This window comes from Pezoporus flaviventris, unplaced genomic scaffold, assembly GCF_033815535.1.
Source record: "Pezoporus flaviventris isolate CSIRO_AGI_PZ_B2104156 unplaced genomic scaffold, CSIRO_AGI_Pfla_v1 ptg000001l, whole genome shotgun sequence".
In the NCBI taxonomy this organism is placed as follows: domain Eukaryota; kingdom Metazoa; phylum Chordata; class Aves; order Psittaciformes; family Psittacidae; genus Pezoporus; species Pezoporus flaviventris.
In genome coordinates, this window is record NW_026892549.1 from 25,545,332 (window position 1) to 25,572,432 (window position 27,101).

General features: G+C 39.1%; 1 protein-coding gene across 9 annotated transcripts in view; it reads left to right on the top strand.

Moving 5' to 3' along the window:
* ANK3 (ankyrin 3) overlaps nucleotides 1-27,101 on the top strand; it is a 379,207-nt gene that overhangs the window by 307,002 nt on the left and 45,104 nt on the right. For 4 of the 9 annotated variants that reach the window (XM_061449040.1, XM_061449062.1, XM_061449069.1 and 1 more), the window contains 6 exons: nucleotides 2,554-2,656; nucleotides 8,437-8,543; nucleotides 12,467-12,499; nucleotides 16,030-16,254; nucleotides 19,278-19,432; nucleotides 25,765-25,976. In XM_061449040.1, the coding sequence (XP_061305024.1) occupies nucleotides 2,554-2,656; nucleotides 8,437-8,543; nucleotides 12,467-12,499; nucleotides 16,030-16,254; nucleotides 19,278-19,432; nucleotides 25,765-25,976 (835 nt within the window). The remainder of the gene's footprint in view (nucleotides 1-2,553; nucleotides 2,657-8,436; nucleotides 8,544-12,466; nucleotides 12,500-16,029; nucleotides 16,255-19,277; nucleotides 19,433-25,764; nucleotides 25,977-27,101) is intronic. The other 5 variants (XM_061449032.1, XM_061449087.1, XM_061449094.1 and 2 more) reach the window with 2 other exon arrangements.

A 27,101-nucleotide genomic window follows, 5' to 3' on the forward strand; every position in this document is an offset into this window, starting at 1 on the left:
TCCGTTAGTGTTCCTTAATGGACTAATTCAGCTTAAGAATGTAAATACCAGAAAAACTGAATGGCAATCATTTTGCTATTTTGGTGCTTTTATTTCTTTAAAGGTGTTAGTGAGTTATCCAGCTGAGATAGCCAATATTAAAGAAAAATGTTCTCAAAAATAAAAGAAGTAGGTTTACCCTAATTTGTTGCAGGATTTCGTTTGACAGGGAACAGATTATGTGTTACAGGAAACAGGCCAAAGTTTCTGTGAATCTGATAAAATATTGTAAACTTAATATAATATCTGACTAATGTTCATTTCAGCTCAGGTGTTTCTAGAGCAACGTTTTAGATTTCATTTTTGAATCTTGCTAAAGCCTGCAGTGTGGGTTGCTTAAAATAACTAAAGCTGTATGAGCAGAGATTACTTCCATAGTTGTAGGTTTGCAGTGTACTTACTGATAGTTGAACTGTACTGAAGCTAATAATTAAACCTCATAAGCTGGAGCCCTGAGGACTTTTTCCTATGATGTAGTTTAAAGATCTGGTTTTAAAAGTGAGTTCATTGTCTAACAGCAAATGGCAGCTCCCAAAAGGTAAAGCTTAGATGTCTACTCTTCAGTCTGCTTGTTATGGTTGCACTAGAAATGGAAGCATGCTTTTCAAATTTGCTCTTTAGTAGTGACCAGCCATGTTTTGTTTCACTTACAATTTTTAGGTAAGTTAGTAAGTATTTATGTGATAAAATATTCACAAGGAATGCCAAAATAGTCCATTAGCTAGAAAATCAGCAAAACAGATCTGAAGGGAGAGTCTTATGTCTTTGTAAACTTAATTAACAAAGCTGATACGCTGCTTTTAAATAGAACTTTATGTGAGCAAGGTCATCATACAGCACTGTCAGATGTGGTCCGTCCTGAAGTACTTACAGATATGGTGGAGAGGGAGTGCACTTTGTGTATGGAGCTGGGCACTGATTTACAGGACACCTTTTACTCATTCCAGTACTCTTCCTACATATGTATAACTTCTTCCTGTGCAAGTGGGAGAGCAGAATTTCACAGTCAAAATCTCTTAGGTAGATTTAAGGGTTCAACCACATGTTATCCTTTCTTTGAGAGAAATCTAATATTCCCATGCTTCTGATTTTAGCAGTGCCATTACTATTTGTTGCTGTGTAACTCATTTTTTACATTGCACATGTTATGCTCAGAGGAGACAAATACAGTATTTTTCCTGTGAAGTATTTAATTTAGCAAAAAGTATTCTGTGGATGTATCTTACTACTGATTCTGAGTGTAACATTAAGAAATAAACACATGAAATATATAAGCCATCCAGCCATAGCATCTTGCTTTTCCTGTCTGATTCTTTGCTTTCTATTTCTCCTGTTTCTTTTCCACTGTAAATTGCTTTAGTCCAAAAGTCAGGTAAGAAGGCATGGCATCGTGTTACATTTTTCTGCTGCTGCCATTGCTCATCTTCATTTTATTCAGCCTTGGAAAGTGACATGCTTTTATTTTTTGGCGGGGGGTGGGCTTAGTGTTAGAGAATACACTTCTGTTGTAACAAATATAACTTGATTTGTTTATGCCCTTTATCATATAAAAATTTGCTTAACATATGCCTACAGCGTGTAATTAAGATCCTACTTCTGCTTCTAGTCCAAGGAGGAACATGTGCTAAGGGACTAGAAAAGTTTGATTAGCAACTCCAAAATGCATGAAAAAAGTTGTAGAGTTTTGAGTCCGAAAAGTGTTGCTAGTTCAAAAGTGTAACATGTTGTTGGATGTTGCTTTTTATTAATTCACGTTTTTTACTACTTTATTTTTTGTCACGTAGCAAGCATGTCTAGACCTGCAGCATGTTTTTAGCACATACCATAATGTATCTTCCAGGGTTAAGTGTAACACACTCCTACGTTGATTTAATTGCAACACATTCAGAGTGATCATTATTATTTCCAAGTAGTCTAACATGCACAAAATAATCCGCAAAGCACTGGAATCTGTATTTAACCATCAATAAACAAATTTCTTCTCTTTCTTCTTTCATATCAAAATTATTATTCTTTTATTTCTAACTAAATGAATAAGGGTGTTTATAACAAAGTCAAAAGTGGTTCAGCCACAAAGAGAACACACATAAAACTTGCTCACTCTTAAAGCAGATTCAGCAATCTGAGCCCGATGAGCTTGCTGTGACCTACCCACAGCTCCCCCAGGACCTGCCCTCATGGGTCTCCTTTCAGGATTAGGCTGTGAAGATATTTGTCAAAGTTCATCTAAATACTTGAATACACCTTTCTAGATTTATTCTAAATCCATGGCGTTACTGCCAAAGCATTAAACATCTGTTGTGATTTTGCTTATGTATATTGTAAGGGAGTGGATATTTAACTATAGTCAAATACTTATTATTCCATTTTTTCCCTTGTATTTATTTCATAGATTATGTGTATTTTGCCATCTTATGCTATCCCTGGAAGTTGCATGTATTAATTTTTTTATTTTTATTTTTTGTTCACCTCATTGTCACCTGCACTTTCTATGATATATGGTAAATACAACAGCCTCCGCTCCTTCAGTTCGGATAGGTCCTACACGCTGAACAGAAGTTCTTATGCCCGAGATAGCATGATGATTGAAGAACTGCTGGTACCAGCAAAGGATCAGGTATGTGCTGCGTCTCTGCCACCGGGTATTCGTACTTTGTATTTATAGGGGTGACACTGAAGCCCTCAGCTGTGCTTGCAGAGACTATTGCTACTCTCGTAACAACTGAAAATGGAGAAGAGAGGAGCTGAGAGAAAGAAATCATGGGTTTACCAGATTGTGGTTTTGATATGCAAGAGTCAGGGTGATGGGGTCCCACACCAATACACAGTCTTAAGGGACCAGTTACTTTTTTATGTCCATTGAAGTCAGTGGAAGCATCTGTAAGCTTAATGTTATGGGTATCCTTAGAGTGCTTTGATAAGCTAGCAGCAATATGTTTTACGCTAAACAACTTTTGTCTGTATTGTATAGCCCAGGAATTGCATTTGCCTGCTCTGTTGCATGGAGGGACCTCCAGCTGCTGTCCTTGTTTTGCCACCCTGGGGAAGAATTTGGCCTTGTAAAGATTAAGCTATTATGCAGTAGCCAGTTTATGTGTTTTCTAAATGTTTGTGCAATGACTAATACAACAAAAGCAGAATCTTTTGACCTGATTATGGCATGGGAAAGTCTTTCCAAAAGCTAATGCTGAAGATGGTGGGGCACTGTAGGCTTTGTTTGTGTCCTCGTCAGCATTTTGCTTGGTAGACTTGCTTCAGATTTTCAAATCTAAATGAATTACTCGAGAGTTTCTTGATACAGAGATGCCAGAGATCTGCTAGGAAGTTGAATAAAAATTCATATAGAAATCTGTACTTGGGAATTAAAGGGCTATGGAGTGGAACTGTTGTTTATTCCCTGGAAGAGCATAAGGTGGATTGCAATGAAACAGAGGCTTTCTGCTGCCTTTTTCACAGACGTACCTCTCAGCAGTGACAAGTAGTCCTGCAAGGGTTACTGATCTCAGCGGATGCTTTTGTGGAGGAAGGAGTTCACAGAGCAGGACTCATGCATTTTAAACCTTGATTGTATTAGTCTGTAAATTCTAGTGTAGTATAAATTACCCAGTTCTAATACAGCTTTTGCACACAGCTTTTGGTAGCGTTACGGCAATGGCAGAAATTAGATTCTGTCTTTAGCAACTGAATGTTTATTATTAGGTTGTTACTTTATGTAATGCTGTAACTCTCCAAATAACCTTGTAGCATCCAGCTATGGAGAGTTTCTGAACATTGCATAGCAGTCATTTTGTTGCTTTTGTTTGTTTTGAAGTCAGAAAATAAAATTGCAACTACTGGCACTGGAAACAAGAAATGGTATTTCAGGGCTGAGAACCTGAAGTTACTCTTGACACTTCTTACTCCTAAATCTTCATTAAGTCTTTTTGATATGGTGGAAATTTCAAAGGAGAGGAAGGCTCTTCAGTCTCAGAACATATTAAATTGTATGTGTGATTCTGGCCATTCTTGTGATTACCAGAAAATAAATGACATTGATTTAGCAGCTAGGGTACATTTGACTAAAAAAGACTTAAAACCAGCACTATGCTAAACAACTCCTAAAGCGCATTGTTCAAAGTGTGCATCATTAACCTGTTCTGCATTACAAAACTGCACTAGAAAAATAAGAATTACCTATAAGTACGCGAAGGTGTTGCAATGACGCCACATGTACAGGAACTCTGCTTTAGGGCAAACTTTGTATTCTCTACAAGTGATCATGGACTTCTCTGCTTTCTGGCAGTTCTCTTGTAGTGCTGGCTCTTGAGCTGAAAAAGCAATAAATACGAAAACCTTCCAGTGCTGGTGCTGAGCAGTAGTGTACACTTTTCATAGCATTTATAGTCTTCATGTTTTTGTGATTCCAGTTTTTGTCCAGCAATGATTGTGCAGTTATTGTACTTCACTGCTGGTTCAAGTTTGTCGTGTAAAATGAAGCGAAGCTGGAGGCCTGGCTGACAGTCTAGTACTAAATGTTATTCTGTCAGTATTATCTTGAGAGGTTAGCAAACCCATGATCCCCTGAAAAACAAACAACAGTAAAGCAAGAAACTATCTTCATGAAAAAGGGAACCCAGCTGAAATTTCCTGCTATGGGTTCTGGAACCCTCAAAGTCCTAAGAAAAAGTATATCCATCCTCTGGAATTCTTATATTCTTCAGGCCAATCCTATGGTGGTAAGCTTTACAGCCCTTTGGCTGAAGCAGAAGAAGTGCATTTAGGAAATGGGGAATACTCCTGCATCTCTTCTTCCCATCCCTCCGTCTGCATGTTACTGGGCTTCGAGGTAATCTCTGCTATGGCAGTTGAAAGCAGGGTAAAAAAAACACCTTGTGTTCCAACAGTGGGATTCAATGAAACAAAGATCATTGTGGGTCAAACCCAATATCCTTAAAGTCTATCTGGAAACTGATGTGAGGTAAGGCTGGTTTGGGGTATCACACTACTTTGAAGGAGTGAGTCATTGCCTATCTGTATATTTTATTTCTCTTCTTTTATAAAGCTCAGACCTGTCAACAGCAAAGTCTAAGAGTAAAGGGAATTAATGTTATCGCAAATACAAGTATATAAAAGAGTAAGGAGCATTTGTCAACCTCTTCATCATGTGAAATAGAAGATCCCATGGCCACCTCTCCCCAGGATCACTGGGAGATTTGGGAGTCTAAAAAGAGTTGGTCGAGGAAGATTTGAAACCAGTCTTTACTGAACCTGACTGCTAGCATGACACTTCGGGTATTAGAGAAGAGTTTCTAATAATTCCTTAAGAAGTCTCAGTATTTTCCCTTGATTCATTTGGTGGTTTATTTCTGATCCTGTTCAACAGGGAAGTCTGAGTCCAGGCCATATAACCTGGCTGGAGAAAAGTTTAAATTTCTCTGTCCTGGTGTGTTACCATGGATGCAGCAACTCAGACCAAATTTGAACTACTTTCTCCATGGAATAGTTTACATCAGCCTCTGAATTTTGTCAGCCAAAGGCAGGATGAATCAGGCTGTCCATTACATAGCAACTTGCTGAACCTCTCTGTCTGGATAAATTCATCTGGGAGGAAGCATAAATTCTTCTGTTTGCTGAACTCTGATATTACACAGCCTGTATATTCAGTTATGCAACCAGCAGGACCCTTGCCAGCAGAACCTTCAGTGGTTTTGTGCATGCATTTGCATCTAACGATGCCACGCCTATGAGCAATGCATATTTAATGTCCCTCAGTTCAGGGAGGGAACACTGGGACCTGACCAAACACAAAATGAGTCCTGTGATTTGGTATCACTGATGATGTACCTTCTTCTGAATTGCTGATACCTCAGTTTACACAGGAAGATTTTTTTTTTGCCTGCCTGAAAAATCCAGCATCTTGACAGGCAAAATGAGATCAACACATGTGTGCTGCATGTAAGATCCATGTGTCTGGCTCTTAGCTTTTTCTACTCATTTTCTCTGTCAAAACTATTGGCTGCAGGCTTTGTGCCTTTGCTGGTTCTAAATATGTCCGAAAGATATGTGCACTTTGTCAGAAAGTAATGCATCAAAAAATACAGTCACCAGATATACAAGCAATATCTGAGGACAAAGGAACAGACCAAAGTGCCTTATGTGTGCATGCAGGCAAACCTACAGCAACTTTGTAAGCATAGTAGCATATCTATCTAACATAAATTATTTTAGAGTGGTGATATTTCCTTGGAAATTACATGGCCTGATGTTTATTTTTCCTGTATCATACTGCTGAAGGAACTTCAGCATTTTTCATCTGTTACAGCAAACACAATCCCATCATTATTTGTTGATGTATGTGTCCTCGTGCATGCCTGGACCTCAATGTAGTGTCACTGGTACTGCTTGAATGGCAAATGCTAAAATGTATTGTTCTTTTTTACGTGTTTCTTATGTTTCTTTGTTTTGTCCTATTTTTGATGATAATGTGAATCACCAGGCAAAGGAATAAATTTAATTTTGTTTATCTAGATTTTTACACCATCTAAGACCAACTCTCTGGATCTTAGACTGTTTGATGTCAAGAGGAATAATGTACTCAGTATAAGCTCTTATGAAGTTAGATATCACTTGGAATAGCAGAAATCCACAGCAATGGCTTTCCTGTCTAAACTGCAGGCTCTTCAGGAAGTGTAGGAGAATTCCCAGTGTTCTACTGGAAGGAGTTAGAAAGCTGTCTTCATTAAACTAAATTATGATACATTTTTCAAAAATGGTGCTAATTAAATCCGCTACTGTTGCTTAATTGCCATTGCTTTAACGACACTCATCTTTTATGTCTGATGACGTATTTTGGTGTTTAATATATGCAAGTTTGCCCATTCTTATTGTTGTCTGTGCTTGAACCATCAGGCCTCAAGTATGTATCTTACAGCAAAAAGATCCTAATGAAAGAGTGAAGGTCGTAAAAAAAGGAGGCATCAAGCCATGCCACAGAGTTGTTCAGAGCAAAGTTGTACCCTTCAGATACTGCTGTTGACTGGCAGTAAATTACACTGTCAGTGTTTTTTGGAGGGAAACCTGTGATGCTCATTTGAAATAAAAGAAATGTCTAAAGAGAGTTTTTTGGAAACCCCAGAGTGATGGGAGGGTTCTAGGTTCTGGTTAACAGCAGAGTACAATGTAATTGCATACCTTGCGGAAGCTTTTCAAAATAAGTATTTTTATGTGTTTATGACTGCCTTTCCCAGATTTACTACTAATGCTGATATTCCCATTCAAAATAATTCATTTTCACTACCTCTGTGCCAGTACATTTAAAAAAAAAAGAAAGGTGTAAATAGTAAAACTTCCCTGAGTAGAAGCGTGTGCTTGGCTCAGGTTTGAACTGAACCCACTGAATTTGATCTGAAAACAGCCCTTGAGGTTTTAGTCTTAACAGACTGTTTTCTCTGGATGCATTTGCTTGTAAGCAGGAAACAACCTACTTACAGGAAACACTGACGTGTTTAACACCATCTTGAGTGAAGATAGCCTGTGTGTATTGCATGATGAAACTTAGTTTTATTGATGTAACTTCTGCCAGTGCTTCTTAAATTGTTTAGAAGCTTTCATATAAACCTGGAAATATAGGCGTACAGTATTTGAAGATTTAATTTGTTTGATTTCCTAGGAAAAAAAGAAAAAAAGAGTAAGGAATGGCTTTGCTACGCAGATAAGAGGACCTACAGTGTGAGACTTGTTGCAGGGCACAGGCCAGAGGAGTGTGTATGTCCACGGGCAGCAGCAAGAAACAAATTACGCCCCAATGTCTCTCAGATGGGACAGTTAATTATAGCACCAGTGTGCCAGTGCTTCACAGGGTTAAAGCTATTTTTATAGAGATGAGTAGGAACAGTGGCACTCTACAAAACAGTGTTCATGTTGGTTGTCGTGTATAAATACAAACTAAACCCTCCTCCCACCAGGAGCTTGGTCATGCGTTCACAGCTTCAGTTAAACTCTCAGTGAAGTTACTCACAGCTTCTTCCCCCTGTTTTCAGGGGAGGGATGATATTATACTGCCTGCCTGTATGATGTATGATTGCAGTACAAAGGTAATATTTTTTTGTTTTCAGTCTTTTTAACCTTGCACATGCAAGTAAGGAATGGAGAGACATAGTTGTAACTGAAGGAAGTGGGAAAAATGAGCAAAAAGAATGGCTGAAGACATGTAAGATTAATTTGTTTGTAGATTTTGTGTTTCTGTTACAGATTTTCCAGTAATTTAACAACCTGGGATATCTGCACTGTTATGACAAAAGGGGACAGATCTAAATTTAATACAGTTATATTTAAAAGCTTGTATTTAAGACAGATGTTTTTCATGTCAATTTTAAATTTCAATTTCTCTCTTTTTTTTTTTTTCATTATGTTTTTAAGCACCTGACGTTTCAAAGGGAGTTTGATTCTGATTCTCTCAGGCACTATAGCTGGGCTGCAGACACCTTGGACAATGTTAACCTTGTTTCAAGTCCCATCCATTCTGGGTAGGTCACTTAACAGATTTCCTTTATCTTTAAATGTGGAAATGTATTGTTAGCAGAAGAATACAGCCTGCTGTAATGGTTGATAACATGCCTATTCCTGCTCCAGTTGAAGCCAGTGGCAAAATTCGTACTGACTTCAAGGAGGATGCTGACAAGGAGTCAGTCTAAATTCTTGCATAGCAAACCAAAAATTTGCTTCTGCACTTTTTATTCTGAGTGCCAAAACTTTGTAATCCCACAGGCTTCTTTTTAATAGTCCTGTTTTGCTTTTTCTGTTGCCGGTGCTTTGTTTTTAAGTGCCGTAAGTGATTTTATTTGAATTGTACTAAATTATTTGGAATATGAAATCTGAGATACAACGTTATGCTTTCTATTCTTTCATAGAGGGAAAAATGTGGGGTTTAAATTGATCTCTTACTTTATATATACGTCCAAGCTCCACTGCTGTAGTTGTGGTGCATCTGGACAACACCACAAATACTTGATTTAAATGTAATAGTAGTAATATTTGAATGTGTATTGTAAAAATTCACAAATGTGTAACTGAAAGGAATCATTGCATATGAGATTGCCTAGTATAAATATTTGTTGTTTAGTTTTCAAGATCAGGACATAAAATTTCACATCCTTTTTAATTTACTTCCCCATTTTGTGTCTAATTACATTCTTATAATGAAAATGAGTGCAGCACATACCAAAAGATTTCAGTTCCAAAAGAGCAGCAAGTCCCACAAAGATACAGTCCCACAATACATGTAAGCATCTATTTCTGCTGAACAGAGCTATGCAGATCTGGATTTTTGAGTCCTGACCTGATGAAACACTGCATATGATCAGTGCTAGCGGTGAATATCAACAACTGCAGTATAAGTCTGTTGGTCATCACAGAAGAGTATGTCAACAAAGGACCTCAGAGAGCTGGTAGTCTACCCATTTACATGACAGGAGGATAAAATCTAGTCAAGCTGTTAAGGAGATATGTTTAATTTCTTCATAGTCAGTAAAAGTAGGAGATTCTGTAGTCACCCAGCTTCAGTAGCTCACTATCCTTTGTTATGATATCTCTTCTCCTGAAATGCAACTTAAAATTTCTTTGCTGAAGATTAAGCCTATTTCTTGTCATATCCATAATAGTCATGGAAAACAATATCTTACTGGTCTCTTAACAATGTTTTATGTATTGGAAGACCTGTAATCCTATTTTTTATAAACTAAAATGTCGCAGGATCCTCCTAGGTGGTCCTTTCCACATTCTTGATGCAGTCCTCTGGCTCTTCCCTCTTGAGTTTATTTCTAAGTCAGGATCGCTACCTTCAGTGTGACACGACACAATCTTGAGCAGTCCCACAGTGAGAATTATCATTTGGTAACTGCAGTTTCTGTTGAAGGATATCTGTGATCTGGTATTTCCTGGTTCTTTTCTGAAGTTCTGCAGTCTGGTTTTTTTTTGTGTTTTGTGGTTATGTGTTTGGCTTCTTCCCTTTGTTTGTGTTTGCCTTTGCAGTATTTCAGGTTTTTTGGTTTCAGACTGTTTTTCTATTTTAGCAAGACAGTTTTAATTCTGATCCTATTTTCCAAAGACTTTTCAGTCCTTCTTTTTGTCCAGTGTTCAAATTATGAATTAAGACATTAGGTTAGTACCTGGCCTAGGACAGCACAGTGTAATCTCCACATGAAGTTTCCCTTCAGTAAAGCACTGATGGTATCTCTTTTGAGGCAACTTTTGAGATGACGGTGCACTTAATCTTATCCATGCAGTACCTCCATTGCTTACTGAAATACTAAGACGGTACTTCCACACATCCACTGAGTAAGTTACTCTGTCAAAAGAAGTTAAATTCATTTGACATGAGTTACTCTTGCCACTTCTATTTTGGCTTGTTTTTATTTTGAGGGCTGGTAGGTGAGTTGTGATCTCTTGATTATCCTTTAGGCCCTTATTGTTGGATAATTTATTCCTGGATAAATTGGATAAATTATTGTTGGATTGATTGTTGGATAATTTATTCCTGAATATTTCTGGTAATTTGGATTAGACTGTTCGGTCTAAAATTTTCTAGCTCCTTTTCATCCTGGTACAAAATAGGTCTGATGTCTGCAACCTGCCGGTCCTCTGGGACAATACTTGTCTTCCCTTAGTTCTTCAGCATGCTCCCTAATGGTTCCAACCCTTCAAAATACATTCTGTGAACATGGGCTCTTTCACATCAACTACTTTAGATCTGCTCTCTTTGCACATCAGTCCTCACTAATGCAGAGGTGGCCCTTAGCTGTTTTCCAGAGGGAGGGGCTGCAGACCTGTAGCAGAGAAGAAAATGAGGGGGCTGCAGGGGAGGGAGAGGATCTGAGCACCAAATATTCTCATAACAGGTATAGCTTTTCTGACCAGTCACGTTGCTCATTTGACAGATAAAGTTCATCAGAAATGAAGCTCTGGTGACTCAGTTCCTTTGTTACGGGAAAAAAACCCTCACTTGTTTATTTTCTGTCTTCATGCTATAGTATGACAGCAATTGGTTTTTCCTGTTACCTTCATCTAGAGGCAGTCAATGCATGTTCCGTTCACACCTTCCTGTTACCTCAGCACATCTGATATTCAGAGGACCATGAGTTTTCGCTTCTCTTCCATCAGTCTTTTTCTGCAGAGCAACTCCTTTTCTGCTTGTTCGTGGTGCCTCATCCCTGGCTCTGTCCCCAGTTACTTCTGTGGCCATAGCTAGGGGCTGGAGTCACCTGCTGTTAGCAGTCCTCGTGGTCCAGGTTGCCTCGTGGCCAGGGCCTGACCCCACTGCTCTGTGCATTCCTCATCCTTCTGCATACTATGCAATGTGCTGTGCAGGGGAGCTCTGCTGGAGTCCACTCTTTTGCCCATTTACTCACTGTCAGAAGAGAGCACCAGAGTTTGTTCCCATTTCTTAACTGAGACGGCGAATTTTGGGAGGAGGATGTGGAGTTCCAGCAATGTATCAGTGAAAGGGAAAGAAAGAAGGAATTGTTGGCAGGTATTTCAAGTCTTCTGTTTTCCCCCCTTTTTAAGCCAAGAAAGTATTTTATGGTTTTCTTTTTTGAGTTCACTAAGTTGTTTTGCCAGCATATATTTAGAACAGAGTCCATTGTAAGCAGTACATTGAAATGTGTCATGAATCTTGAGGCCTCTGGGAGGGTAGAGGCCCTTCACCAAAATGACCTTCGGTTTTCAGATGTGAGCCTACTTGTGCAACTTCCCCAAATAAAATGTGGGTGTGCTCTCTTTATGCTGACTGTTTCTACTCCTTGGTTTTCTTAGCTGAAAGAAACAGTATGTCACACTGCCTTTCATATTGAGAAACTTGGAAAAACTGGATGCAGTCTTGCAAGGTGGAATACATCAGATTAATTATCATTTACGCCAACATCCTGTACATGCAGAAGAACTTATTTTTGAAAGCAGTGTAATGAATGGCATGAACTGATACTCCTTTCAAGTATCCTGCCATACATAAATTGTTTATACATTATACTTTGGAAAACAGACTACTCTAGAAAAGTGCAAGAAGTGGTTCTCCATGGCACAGTGGAGCATGCTTTGGGAATTAAATAAAAAAGTCATGTTACAGTAATTTCTCTCTTGACCTAAGTTAATAGCAAATGCTTTCCTCCATGCGCTTTTGCACATTTCTCAGAGAAATTATGGACTTGTGCTGACTGATTAGATTAACACTTCCTTTCAGATTTTTTTCCATGTGTAACGTATTTTATGTGACACAGGTCACCATATGCAAAGCAAAAGACAAATAATTTCGAAGGTTGGCCTTCAAATGGGTTGCTTTTGTTATTTTTCTGATTGTTACTTTTCCTTTGCGCATATTATTGATATTTTCTGTTGCTTGCTTCTAATTATCTTACATTAATTTTTCCCATTTGCTTTCTAAATTATTTTGCAGCTATTCCTCTCCACTCCCCCAGTATGATTCAAGGTGATAACTCTGTGCTTTCTGTGAATCCTTCTTTTCTTTTCATTTTTTTAAATTTTTTTCCCCACAGAGTGTGTGTAGATGTTTGTAGTGCATCCGCCCACAACTTCATCCCTTCCATGTATTCAAGTAGAAATGCTCATTAGCATTTAGCATTGTGTTTTAGAAATCACATTCTAGTTTCCATTATTAGTGCAACATTAATTTAGGTAAGCATCAGCTACTAATCTTTTTGATAGAAAGTGCATGAAATACTGTTTGGAATTACTGTTACTGTTTTAAACAGTGAATTACTAATTTGAAAACTAAACAAGGGAACAATTAACATGCTGTTGACAATGATTACCTTTATATGGGAGCAATATGCATAAAGGCTGATCTGCTAAAGGTTTTGTCTTCACTGAGGGCTGCAGTGTGGTATAGACACCAAAGCTGGCTGCAATGGGCTAGCTCCTGCTGTGGAGTATAGACTCACTTCAAGGGTTAATCTACTCCTGCTGTGAGTAGTGTGCATTAGCAGTGCTAAACCCCAATTTGAAGTGGCCAGACTGACCTTGAAGTCTACAGCCTAAATAAACCTAAGAATATCTAATTCTTATAGGTACTTAGTTTTAACTTCCATTGATTTTTATTATTAAGTCAGTTGATTTAGGTGCCTAGAGATTTTTGATAATGCACTCTTACATGGTCATCTAAATAGTTTAGATACAGAGACAATATCTTATCTGAGTGCAAGCTTTGGCATTTTTGCAGTAGATCAAAACTTTATTTTTTTATATTCTGAGCTGGTTTAACATGCTGGTAGTCACATACACGATAGGCAGTTCTCCAAAACTCTGCTTTGTACTGAGCCATCGGGCCCAGCCCAGCTTTGCCAAGCTTCCCTGAGGCCCCTCCTTGCTCTGTGGTGCACAGACCAGATGTGCCTCCCAAGCGATGCTGCACATCAACCCTGAAGGGGTGCTTCAGCCAGCTACCCCTCCATCCTGCTTCCATGTAATCTCAAGTGGCCTCATTTTCTCTGCAGACAAAAATCATGAACATTTTTAAAAGGCCACCAAAGCACTGACTGTAACAGATTCCTTTCAGTATTCTCCCTTTGATGACCAAGGGCTATGGGTCCCTGCTTAATATTTTACTTTGCTTCATAGAAAATTTTAATGTATTGTCTTGAGCTCTCTTCACAGCTAGTCACGTGCTGGCTACTTGCCAGCTCTGAAGACCAGCCATTGGCCTCCCCTTCCACATACTCAGCGGCATCTGCCTCTTACTGTCAGCTTTCACCATTGACAATATAGAGCAGTTGCAGGGAGAAAAGGCAATAGGAACACGCTGACAGGCTGACAGTGCTGAGTGAGCAGAGGGGAAAGGAACCAAAGGTCCAGGCTCTCTAGAGCTGATGTCTCTTCTTGGTATACCCTTCTATTAGCAAACATAAAAGTGTGCCAGTCAGCAGATTTTACAGACATCTAAGATCTTGTGATCTATAAATATTGAGATTAATGTAATTTATATACTCTGTAATTTTCAGACTGATCACACTGGTTTTGACATAGAACTAATATTTCTCGAAAGCGCTTGACTACTCACAAGGCAAACATCCTGTCCCACTAAACCAATTCCTCTTATTAGGAACTGGGATATAGTAGCAGCAATATTTGGATTCATTCAGTAGTGTACAGTGTGTTTATCTAGGAGACAAATGTAAATACAAATTATTTGTATGAAAACTACTGTGATAGATTATGGATTTTATTCTATGCTTCAGTACTATAAAGTATATAGGACACAAGAAATTATAATTTGGGGTTAGGGTCACCTCTGAGGCCTGTTTCACTTCCCCATTATTCTTTACTGAATAATTTTAATTTGGTTTGAAGAAAGGCAATGTAGCAATTTGTTTATCTGGAATTCAGTTGAACAGCCTTTCTGTCCTGCATCATATATTTACAGCTTGTGTCCCTACCTGTCTGTCTCCTGCAGACCACTACCAAGTTTTGATTACAGTCCCGCTTTTCTGCAGATTTTTCCCACCCCTGTCGGCCGGACTTCCTAATGCAGCTTATTTTGAAGCCTGGCCAATCCACATCAGCTGTTACTTTTGATATCCTGCTGGTCTCAAAAGCAAATATGAAAGTCTTACACAAATTCCTATTCATACTTCAGAACATTTGGGATTTTTTTTTAAAGAATCTTTATGAGCCCCCTGGATTATTGGCCCTTTACCTTAGTTCAGTTAACAGTAGGAAACCAGGAAATTGAATGGAGTTGCTTGTTAATCATGTGAAGGTTTAGTTCTTAAGATCTGGAAGTTTTGGGAAGAGCCTTGAAAATATTGAAACCATACAGCAGATGTGCCAGCTATGTCAGCATCTGCATATCATACAGAAGGAGCAAACAAACAAAAGTTTTTGGCACCAGTATGTCCCTCTTGATACTAGTCTGTTACCGCATCTTCTACCTGAAGCTATTCTCTCTCAGCAGCTTACGGTACAGAGGAAAAGGGGGGTTATTTTGGAGCACCAGAGGAGACCCACCAGAACTGTTTAGACATGCAGGAAACTGTATGTTTTGATCCACATAAATTGGAAGGATTTTTGCTGTGGAGTTTTGAAGCAGGCTGAAATCTGATTTTGGTCCTGGGAGGAGACTCCACTTCCCTGTCACTGTTCCATTAAAGACAGTAACACTTCACATATGCAGCTTCTTAGCATTTGATAGCATAAACTTTGGCTGTTAATGGTTATTCTTGCTAATAGTCATTATTCCTTTGCTAATAAAAAGAATTTTATGTTAAAATCTACCACTCACCGTTTACAAATAGAATTGCTTGCCCTTCCATTTTTAAATGGAAAATTATGCATTGGAATGACTCTGGCAAACACAGTTTTTCTTTAATGTCATTTTTTGCTACTTTGTGTCATCTTCAAGCACAAGTACTGTCATGATTTCCTCTAGAGTGCTAGTAACCTAAAGAAAGTTATGCACTTGATATACACACTCATTCCCTATCGGTAGAAGCCCTTAGTAGCCTACACTTAACTGTCACCCATGGTGCCAGCACTTGCTCTGTCAGCCATCAGTTTTTTTTTACAAATGAGACTTTGAGGAGGTTTTAAAGACTGAGATCCCAGAAATAATAAGCATTTTTGATTCTCCTTTTTCGACACTGTTCCTTTCTGCATGTGAGGGTAATTACTCCGTCTATGGACAGTAGAGCTAACAGTAACAGAGGGATGCTTTTAAATTCTAATAAACCACTACTAATAGCTATCTGTGTACTCTTTTAATCCAAATTGCTCAGTAGCACCTACTCATTTCGCCATGATGTTCATAGACCTTTAACAATTCCTGCTTTTGATAACGAATAGTTAACATGTAAGTATAAGTTTCAAAAGAATCTTCATGTTCTTTTTGGTTTAGCTGGGATTGGGAGGACTTTTCTAATAATGTTTTAAAGACTAGTGGTTAACTTTTTGCTGATTTTCTTGTTTTGTGACCATTTTCATTGACATGTTTCCTTTTACCTACAGTTTCCTGGTTAGTTTTATGGTTGATGCCCGTGGGGGTTCAATGAGGGGCAGTCGCCATCATGGAATGAGAATAATTATCCCACCACGCAAATGTACAGCACCAACCCGCATCACCTGCCGCTTGGTAAAGAGGCATAAACTGGCCAGCCCACCACCGATGGTTGAAGGAGAAGGATTAGCAAGTAGACTTGTAGAAATGGGGCCAGCAGGGGCACAATTTTTAGGGTAAGTTGTTCTGTGAATTTCATTGTTTGGACTCATGTTGCATCTTTCATTTCCTTTATCATATGGACTTAAGTAGTTAAACGTTGGCTTTACTTCATCTGAGCATGTAAGATAGGCTTCATAACTTGAAATATTAAAAAATGCCAACCTGAAATGCCTTCCAGAAAGTACCCTTGTATTTTAAGGGGAGCTTTGTCTCTATGATGACTGCAGAATGGAGATGAAGGTAAGAAAAGCCACGAAAAGGCCAGGTCCTGCCCCATCTACTCATGCAACCTGCCTTGGAAATCAGGAGTCACGCACCTAAAACTGAGAAGAGGTTTTGACCCTCTTGCTTGTAGAGTATCAGAGAAACATCACAAAAAAGTGTCCTAAGGTCACCCACAAGGAGACAAATGTTAAGCTGTGTTCTCTGTGCTGTGGCTCGTGCACGGCTCGTGCCAGAGTTGCTGGGAGCTTTCTGTCTCCATCCCATGGAGCAAAGCCACTGAGAGCAATGGTGGAGCACTTAACTGTAGAGCATCAAGTAGTACACATGCTAGGAACTGACCTTTTTAAGCTTAAAATAGGGGAAACAATCCACTATGATGCGGCGCTTTTTTTCCTAATTATAAATTTTGTTCGTTACCATGAGTGGCACCCTGGTGTAAACTGCTGGTTCTGTCGGGAATGACAGCTTGTTCCTAATTTCCCCTTCTCGTTTCTCTTCCTGCTGCATGGATGTTATTCAGTAAACTGCATCTTCCTAAAACTCCTCCCCCTCTAAATGAGGGTGAGAGCATGGTTAGCCGAATCCTGCAGCTTGGTCCACAAGGAACAAAATTTATTGGGTAGGATATGTACGGAAAAGATACAGAATGTCTACAGTTTTTCTTTTGTTTCCAATTTTTTGTTATTCCCATTTTATTTTTCTTTAAGTTTTCTAAAGCTTTCAGTTGATTTATGTCACTGAAAGAAAATCATAGTGGCTTGATTTAATATAGCTCTGCTACTACCTTGTGCTTATAGGCATGTAAAATTCACTGCCAGCATTCTGCTTTCATAACTTCTGTGCTGTTGTAATCTTTTAAATTTAAAGTGTTTCAACTGCATCAAATACATTTTAATACACAGTGAAAGTCTTTTAATTTCAACCCTGTGGTAGAGAAGGTATTTACAGGCCTTGAGTCAGTCTGGTTTAGGAAGAACATTTGTAAAATGCGATTGCATCAAGTCTGTTATTTATGAAAGCTTGTTTAGAAAAACTGTTACAGAGTGAGTTCAGCGAAGTTGGAGAAATACTGATCTTTTCAACCTGCAAGAGGCATCTTGTTAAAATAAATTTATAAAGCCAAGTATACTGCCCAGAGGAACTGCAGTGTGTAGTCTAAAAATGTAAGAATGTTTCCATATATTTTCTGCTGTTACTTTCAAACCATATTGTGAAATTTATTGCATTAGGTTTTAAAAATATTGGTGAGTGTTTGGCATTCCAAACCTGTTCAATACCTTCTCACTTGAGTATTCTTGTTAAATGTCATGCACAAAATTGTGTGGTTTCTGAATATTTACAGAGACAGTATCTGAAATATTAGCCTGCAAAGATTGTACTATAGTGTTAGTTTGCAGTTTGTACTCTTTTGGAACCAGAGAGTAAATATCTAAAACAATGTATTTAAATTTTTGGTATTTACTTACTGTGCACATTCCTTTCTTGTTAAAGGAGGTGTGATTATAGCCTGAATATTATTAAAAGCATCTAAAATATGTCTTTTTTCTGTTTTCATGGGAAAAAATACTATCTTATTCTTCCCCCTTGGTATTGAATGCGAAAACTGGACTTGCAACTAGTTTATGTTTTCCCTCATGATGGCTGTTGTGATTTCCGTGCTCAAGTAATTGATTGGTTAATGCACCCAACACCTTTCAGGTATCTAGTATCATAGAAGTGCTGCATAATTCTCCCATCATGTGATGCTACTTCTGAGTTATTACAGTGCAGTGAAATCCTTTACAACCTCTGTAGGAAAATAATGATACTGTCTATTTAAATGTCTTAAAGCTACATAATTGTTCACTTACTGTGTGATTTCAGTCGGTTTGTCTTAACATACTTTAAAATGCATATCCTGCCTGTGAAGTGTTTGGCAAAATTGTCTGTTTTGTTAAGGAATGGCACATGAAGTGAATGGTGGTTTCTGTCGGTTGTTCACAATAACTGTTCAGTAATGCACTTGCAGTCCTCTGTTGAAGGTACATTGTCCGGTGATGTAGGTGTATTATTAACCATGTTCTCATTCCCTTTCCTTTCCCCCCAAAATGTTTGACAGTAACTAATATAAATGTGGTTGTGATGTTGCTTAACTTGGAGAAGTCCATTCTGAAAGGATCTAAACATTCACCAGTGGTGTTTACAGTGCAGTTACAGATGTTGCAGCTGTGATTTTGGGCATGGAAACCAGAAAGTGAAGCTAATGAGAAACAACTTCCTGTGTTTCACAGGAGCTGCATCAACAGAGAGCCAGGGAGCGCTTTGAAAAGTTTGCGACTTAGTTTGAAGTTTAAAACCTACATGCATGCGCAGTTCCTGCTGCAGTCAGTAGCTGTTGCATGCATTTGGATAGCTGGACTGGCTTTGCCCCTTCCAATCCCTTGAGTCAAATCTGAATTTTGGCTATGCTAATGCCAATTAAAAGTCAGCAGTCCTGTGTGTGCTAGAGGCAGGTTGGATCACTTACACCCTGGGATAAATGACCAGGGAGAACACTCCTTAGCAAATAACTATTTTTACATGTAGGCAGATGTTTCAGGTTTTCACATTAAAAATGAGCTATATATATATATTAATATTTTCAAGTTATCTATTAATTATAGTTTAAATGATAAAGGATTGTGTAGCTTTGTCAATTTTACAGAACATTTTTATCATAACAGTGCTAACTATTTAAAATGACTGTAGTTTTTTTAAGGACTTAATGCTCATAGGAAATTAAGGGCAGTGAGGAGATATAGGTTTAAAAATAATATGATTCCTTTTTCTCTAGCCCTGTCATAGTGGAAATCCCGCATTTTGGGTCAATGCGAGGGAAAGAAAGAGAACTAATCGTACTTCGAAGTGAAAATGGTGAAACATGGAAGGAGCACCAGTATGACAGCAAGCATGAAGACTTAACTGAAATACTCAATGGCATGGATGAAGGTAAACATTTTCCCAAAGCTTTAGCAAGCCTTACCTGTGTGCAGGCTTACTAACATGAGCAGACCAAAGCACCCTAAAGGAAAGCAGGGCAGGGGTTATCTGACTTTAGGAAATACCGTGTGCATTACATATTAAACTAACAGAAAATGTGTAAAGAGAAATTGTTCAGCAGTGGCCTGGAGACATCCTGAAGTGAATGGTAAGTTTTGGTCTGAAGTCTTGCCAAGTTTAAGCGAAGCTGCACAGTTGCTTTGCAGCATGAAGTTGAGTACAGCATCCCAGCTGGAGGTAAGCATGTTTCTGCTGCTCAGGAAGGACCATGTGAAGGTCATTCCAAAACAACGATGAAATGTAAATATCAGTTAAATTAGACTTTCCCACAGATACAGGCTTCAGCCCACAAGCCATTCTTCTTTAAAATGGTATTGTTAGAGGTTGCCTTCCACAAATACGCAACCTGTCTTCCAGATGTGCCCATCTGTGAAGTCTGGCTTCCTTGTTTTGCTTGGACATTGCTGTTTATGTAAAAATCCCTTAAGATGAGAGGACTTGGGTTTACGTAATTCCTCAGAAGATGCGGTGACAAATCTTCATGGGCAGACACTTTATGGGCAAAGCCAGGCTAGGGCTGCAGTGATCTGCTGGCACCACTGCTTTCTTTTCCTAGCAAGTGTTTTTCAGTACTTGTTCTGATAAACCATTGCTTGAGCTCTTTGCATCCAAGTGTGAATAAAAATAGCTTGTGGTTTGAATTTTGCTTTTCTGTAAGGGCTTATTGGTAGAATTTTCTATAGATAACCTCCTAAGAAAGTCACAGGGTAGTGGCATACAACCAGGAGGAAAGTTCTTTAGCAGCAAAAAGTTGACTAGCAGCAAAAGCATTTGAAGCAAATGATGAGGCTGCAGATGGAAGCTATGAGAGGTATCTGTGAACAGGATCTCTGTTGATCTTTGCCTCTCCTTACTTGAAGAGGAGCAAAAGGTACACTTTGAAAACATAGAGAGTTAGTGGTGTTGTGAGTGGCTTCCTGAATGTCTGAGATTTAGCATTTTTACTGATTTTGTCATCTGGGAATGAGAACAGCAGGATGGGCCTGTGTAGTATTTTCACTTCAAAGTACTCGAATTGCATGTGAGCTTGTAAAAATGCAGAACAACAGCAAAGATCTGCTTGTTACATGATGATCTATTGTAGCTATGTATTTTTAAATAAACACAAAAAAAAAAAACAAGCAGGAGGGCAGAAACATGCAAACGTTGGCTCAGTGAGTTTGGAAAAATACAATAAAGGTCATCACAGAAAGATACCTGAAAGCAGTGGAACAGGCAAAAGAGTGAGTATGGCCCAGGATAGTATTGCTTGGGGAAGAATTGCTTCAGGATTGAAGGCAGTAGTTGCAGCCTTTCTGAAAGAATTATCACTAGGAACCCCTTCTTCTCTGTGCACTAGCATGAGATAGAAAGTTATGATTTGGCGTTTGGGTGAAGTATTGGTGCCTTGTCAATGGTGAGGTAGTCAGAACAGATCAGCAGTTTGCTTACTTGCTACATGTGATCATGTAGCAACAAACTGATCATAGTTTAATTTTGGGGTAGGGAATCTGGGCACAAAACCACTGTTCTAAAGTGTTCTAAACTTGCATCACTTATGAAAGAGGTCTCCAGAGGTGCCATATGGATAAATTCACATTTTACAGAGAACTCAATAAATAGAAACACTTTGAGAGAGGTGGGCATGAAGCCCTCAGTACTTACAGCCTAAAATAATAAGCTTTACGATTTGGAGCCAGAGTACAACTTTTTGATGTATTGAGGATTTCAGGTGGTTCTTCCTTTCTGGGGAACTGCTGTTAGTGTAGATATGAACAATCAGTGAATCACAGAAAGTATGATGGGCACTGGCCTATTCTCTTAGACTGAAAATATTTGGCACCTTAAAAGCCAAGCCGCAGAAATGCCTTTTACCAATCCAGACAATCATTTCTGAGAGGGAAAGGAGAAAAAATATTGCAGACACACCCAGAGCGTTGTATTGATTATTTGTTCAGTTCATTTTGGCTTAATCCTTCTCTTCTAGTTAGGAAAATAAAACAAAAAAAATCTCCTTCATTTAAATAGTACAACGGTCTTGACAAAATTCTACTCCAGTTAAATGACTCCTTTTCAATGTAAAAGGTCTTCCAAGCAATGAGCAATGACATAAAATTACAAAATTGTAGAATTAAGAGCGGGTTGTTTTTATTTTCATCTGAACTCGTCCTGTTTTGTTACAAAATGGCTCCGAAGGAGTCTTTTGCATCACAGAAGCCGTAACTTTGGAAGTTTTTTTTTTCCAGGTATGAACTCTGCAGGCAGAATCAATCTTTATTTAAATAAAAAGCAGTCACATAGTAATTTCCAGCAGTTTAGTTTGTCTTTGCAAGAAAATTCATCTGCCCGGTCATCTCTAAATGCCATAACATGCTGCAGGAGTGCCTGTTTTTCTGTTATAAGGGGCTGGTCCATTTTGTGATAATTCTTTCCAATCTGTGCAGTGAAAGAGGCCAATCAGACTTTTATTGCCAGCTCTATAATATGCTGAATCTTTTAAGATGCAGTTTGCTGCTTTGCTTTGTTTTTCCTTTCTTGCTCTTCCGCTTAGCTAGTGGGGTTGTGACATCTTTGCTCTTCGTCCTGCACGGGAACTGCTGAAAACCTGTGTGTTCTTCTGGAAGCAGCACCATCTGCTGGAAAAAATCGTCTCAGACTCGATCCAGAGCAGAAGGCAACACTTCAGGGCACTAAATGTGGCATTAAATAAGAGCAGAACTTTGCTTTTATTATTATGAAAGAACAATGAACCGTGGTGTGAAAAGACAGTTTTTCTGTGCTTTATTATAAGGAGGGTGCTGTGCTTAGGCAGATACAGAGCTGAGGGAATACGGGGAACTTGGAAATTTTAGGAAGAGGAGGAACTTGGTTCCAAACACAAAGGTAGAAATTCACAGCTTCAGCACATATTTTGTTTATTTAAACTTGAATCAATTAGAAAAAAAACCAAACCAACCAACAAACTATTGTTTTTATTTATTTATTTTTAAGAAGAGGCTCTTGTTATTGGTGAATTGGTTACATTTTCAGACAGGCTTCTTTTAGATATAACTTGTGTTTGGTTTTTATGTTCCAGCTCCCTTTCAGGTACCTGCAGACAAATTGTGGGAAAAAATGCATACACTGGAGTAGTTGACCTTTTGAGAAGCATTTGCAAACTAGTGAGTGAGCCAGGAAATGCAAATATTTGTGGCTACAATATGCTCATGGCTGTACAATGTGGTTTCAGATGGGAAGCAGGAGTTTTTACGTAACTACTTCTTTGAATCTACAGATCGGACCAGAGTGTGACCTTGTTTATGCTTGAAGTTTAAAATATCACTATAAATCACTCTGCAGTGATTTTGCCACATTTCCAAGAAAAAATTTTAAACATATTGCTGTTAAACTTTATGTTGTGAATGGCAAGACAAGCGACTGCACAAAAATAGCCAATAAAGCACATAAAGGGACATTTTATTATTTGAAGATGAGACCTCCTCATGGTCCTGGGAGCATCTAATTATGTATGTGAACTGCTGAAGCTGGGAGAGTGGTTTTAGTTACTTCAGTTTTTTAGTTAAGACAAATCTCACTGCCCTCAGCTTCTCTTTGCTCCTTCCCATGTGCTCTTTCTGCCTGCATCTATGTCCTGTACTTCTCTCCATCTGCACACTGCCTCCTAGGTACCCCACTTCTTCTGCAACAATTTCTTAATGGACACATCTGTGTATGGGGGAAACTGGTATCCTGTGCTCATCCCACATTTCAGTCTGTGTACAGTGACTTCTCTTACACTATTTCCAGTCAGAAGATACTTGTTCTGTGTCACCTTACCTGAAAAAAGAAAGATACTAGACATGAGGTGAATTTGTTCCACAACTGCCTCTCACCTGACAAAACTGGTGTGATTGCTTTCCTTGACCTGAGCCACCTGATGCAAGGTCCCTCACTGACCTTGGAGGACATGTCTGTGTTTTTCTTCTCCTGTCCAGAAACCTTAATGTAATGCTCATATGACAACATGGACTAGAGTGAGAAGGGTTGATCTTCCCTCCTTTCCTTCTCTGCATCTCATCTCTCCTCCATTACTTCCACCAGCCACCTCAGGATAAGCGTACCTTACACCTGGGTGACAGGGGAAGACACATATGCACAAAGTATTTACAATACTTTTCTTTTGCCTTACTCTTAATGGCCTCAGGTGTTCTTAGGGCTGTTAGCACAAATCTGGGAGACTTCCCAATCCTGCCACTAACATTTCTGCTTTACCTCTCTCTACTTTGCTATCTTATTCTGTAAGGTGAGCTGTACAGCATGCTTTTCTGTGGTTAAAAATCCCTCACACAAAATCCAACCAACAAAAAAAAACATCCTTCGAGGTTTTTAATTGAAACACATGAGTAGGGATGAAGTGTCAGAAGCTGCGGAAAAGAGTAATGATGATAGCTGTTTCCTTAAAATGCTTGAGGCGTGTTTGGGAAATGTGACTTCTCCCAGAACTAGTTTTCCCTATTCCATTAGCTCTGTCATGCTATAGTTGTGTTTCTCAGTGCAGTCAGAGAGGGGCTTTGATTGCTCATCATCTTTTTGGTGGGTTTTTTTTCCTTTTAGAGGGCAGCTTCACACAGAAGCTCACATGTGTATTATCCAAACGTAACCTCACACTGTATAGTCCAGCTCCTCTCCATGCCACTCTGATCTTCACATCTTCCCCCTCAAAAGGAGAACACCTGCCAGGGTCAGAGGATTTTGGCATGTTCTTACATAAAACACTTAATTTTCTACTTCAAGAGAATTTTAATTATCCTTCATCTCTGTGAGCATTTTACAGTGGGTTTAGTCTCTAGCAGCCAACAGGAAAATACATAGGATTTACCAGTGAAGATTATACCTGCCTGGTAGTTTAAGTATCCAGTTTGTCTCCTGCACAAGCCATTGCTTTCAGAGGCTGCAGGCAGAATACCTAATTCATTAGAGAACTTCAGATATCAATCTCTGTGTCAAAGTAAATGGAAGCTGACATTATGATAAGAAATTATGCTCTTTTGGTAGGTACATAGTATCCAGAGCAACACTGTGCAATTAATCCAAATTACCTGCTGAAAGTTTTAAAATGGAAAACTGACATTTTACCAAATTTGTATTCTAATTATTTTGAAGCTGTAATTGAGCTTACATGCTCAGAGGAGGAAAATGTCTCAGTCATATGAAGTGAAGAATTTTACAAGTGTCTTTTGTCTTGGTACCATTTCTAGTCCTCTTACTGCATCTGATAGAATTGTCATCTTTCCAGGAACACACTTTCTTCTTTAGGAATTTGCTACCCTTTTTAAGGAGGAAAATAAGTGTAGAAACTCGAATACTGCTGGAATGAAACCCAGTTACAGTAGCTAAAAAGACGAAGTGCTGGAAATTATAGGAGAAATGCATGACAGTTGTGTTATTACCTCCATTTGTGAATAGTGTTTATATCTCAGGGGTTTCACTAGTGCATATATACACACACATAGAGTTATATTTGTACATATTACAGTTTTACTCAGTGCGTATATGTGTCATCTACTTATTAATCAGTTAATATGGATAGATACTCCATGCACCTTTCTGAGCCCTGGTGACCCTACGAGCTGGGAATGTGACTGAGAACACTAATTGTTGATGGCCTGTTTCTGTTCCAGTTGTGTCTGAAGATAATTAGGTTTCTCTATAAACTGGGGAGCAAAATGCGGTTATTTGGGGGCAGATATCTGAATGCCTGAAAGCCTGATGTGGGAAGGAATCCTTGCTGTGGTTTCATTGGTAGTTCTGGCAGACAGAGCTCTGTCACATCTGCCATTTACTGGAGAGCTCAGTGCCTGGTAAGGATTATATGGATGCCAGTTTGGGAGATAACTTTCTCAAGTGCCTTAGCTGGGCCAACTCTGGATTGCACACTTGGAGTGAAATTAGGTAGTTTAAGAACTGACTGTGCTTTCCTGTGGTTTTCTGTACATTGGAGCTCTCTGTCACACCCTGTTGCTTAGGTGTCCTGGCAGATAAGTGTCCAGTGCTGTTGTTCCTCATCATCAGGACTTACTCAAAAGTTGACAGAGCAAACAAAAGCTTTGTAATTAATAGCAGTGAATATTTTTTTTCCTGTAGTAAATAAAAAATAACTTCTCAAGCATTTTAGGCATTTTCAGAACCTCATGCTCATAGATATGTATGCTACGAACCTGGGCAGGTAATACCTGAATGTTTTGACTGTTTTCTCCCGCCAGAGTTGGACAGCGTTGAGGAGCTAGAGAAGAAGCGTATCTGCAGGATCGTCACAAAGGATTTCCCTCAGTACTTTGCGGTGGTTTCACGAATCAAACAGGAGAGTAACCAGATCGGCCCAGAGGGTGGAGTGCTGAGCAGCACGACGGTGCCGCGTGTCCAGGCATCCTTCCCGGAGGGTGCTCTAACCAAAAGAATCCGTGTGGGGCTCCAGGTAAAGATGCTTTTATGTTTGTATCAGCAGCGTCTACAAGTGCATCACTGGTATTAATACATGAGGCTTGCATTAAGGAGCCTGCTGTTCCTTAGTAATGGGTTGCAAGATGGGCAGCGTTCACACTTGAGATCTGGTGTGTGTCTGTCTGGGCACGCTTTCTGGCTCTCAGTGCCTCCCTGGTGCAGGTGATGCACAGTCCTCCCTGTGGTAAAAGCCCAGCTACCCTTTTTATCATTACCTTGAGTATTGCTTAGCATCTGAAGAATGGAGAGAAAAGCAAGGTCACGCACCGTAGCCTCAGTGATATTATCTGCCGTCTTCCTGTTGGCCACAGCTGTCAGTTGCTATGAGCTGCACAACTGCTGTGCAGTCCCAGCCTCCTGCAGCAAAGTAGCAGCTTGTAATTATTGTCACCTGGCTGCCCTTTGCCATAGGAATGTGTTCGGTAAGGGTTTCATGCAGCTGTTTGCCAGCTGTTACCGGGTCCAAGACCTCCCATATACATCTGTTATAGCTTAGGACATTCACCACTGGTGTTTCTAGTGATGGGTGAAATCCGGGAACAGCAAATACCTTGAACTCTCCTTAAACAAACTGCACAGAAAGGGGAGAAATATTCCATAGGAGGTATCTTTTTCTTTGAGTTCTGTTGTCACTTAAAATTATTTAATAATTTGACAATTCTGATGGGTTCATGAAATAGGGATGCTGGTTTGGATTCCAGTGCTTGAAATTCACACTGGAACATTTCTGTTAGTGATATTTCACATCTAAAGATTATTTTCTTGAGAGAATGGAAGTTTTCTGCTATTGTTATGGTTATACAGCTGGCTTTCCAGAGATCTGTAGCTTGAAGGAAGCAAATGTCTCCATAGGCAGTGTTGTCACTGCTGAGATTTGATTTTATCTACATAACTTATGCATATCAATACTTTGCACAGTTCAAACAATGCAGTAAATCACAGGTCAGCCTGATTGAAACAGACTGGAAAGTTTGGATAAAAAAAAAAGGGGGTGGGCAGGGAGGGCAAATGGAAACCCTGTGTCCCATAAGATGTCCGTCACGTTTGAGTTCAGATCTTACATGACAAAAGCTACAAAAATTCTATAGCATGTTTTCAG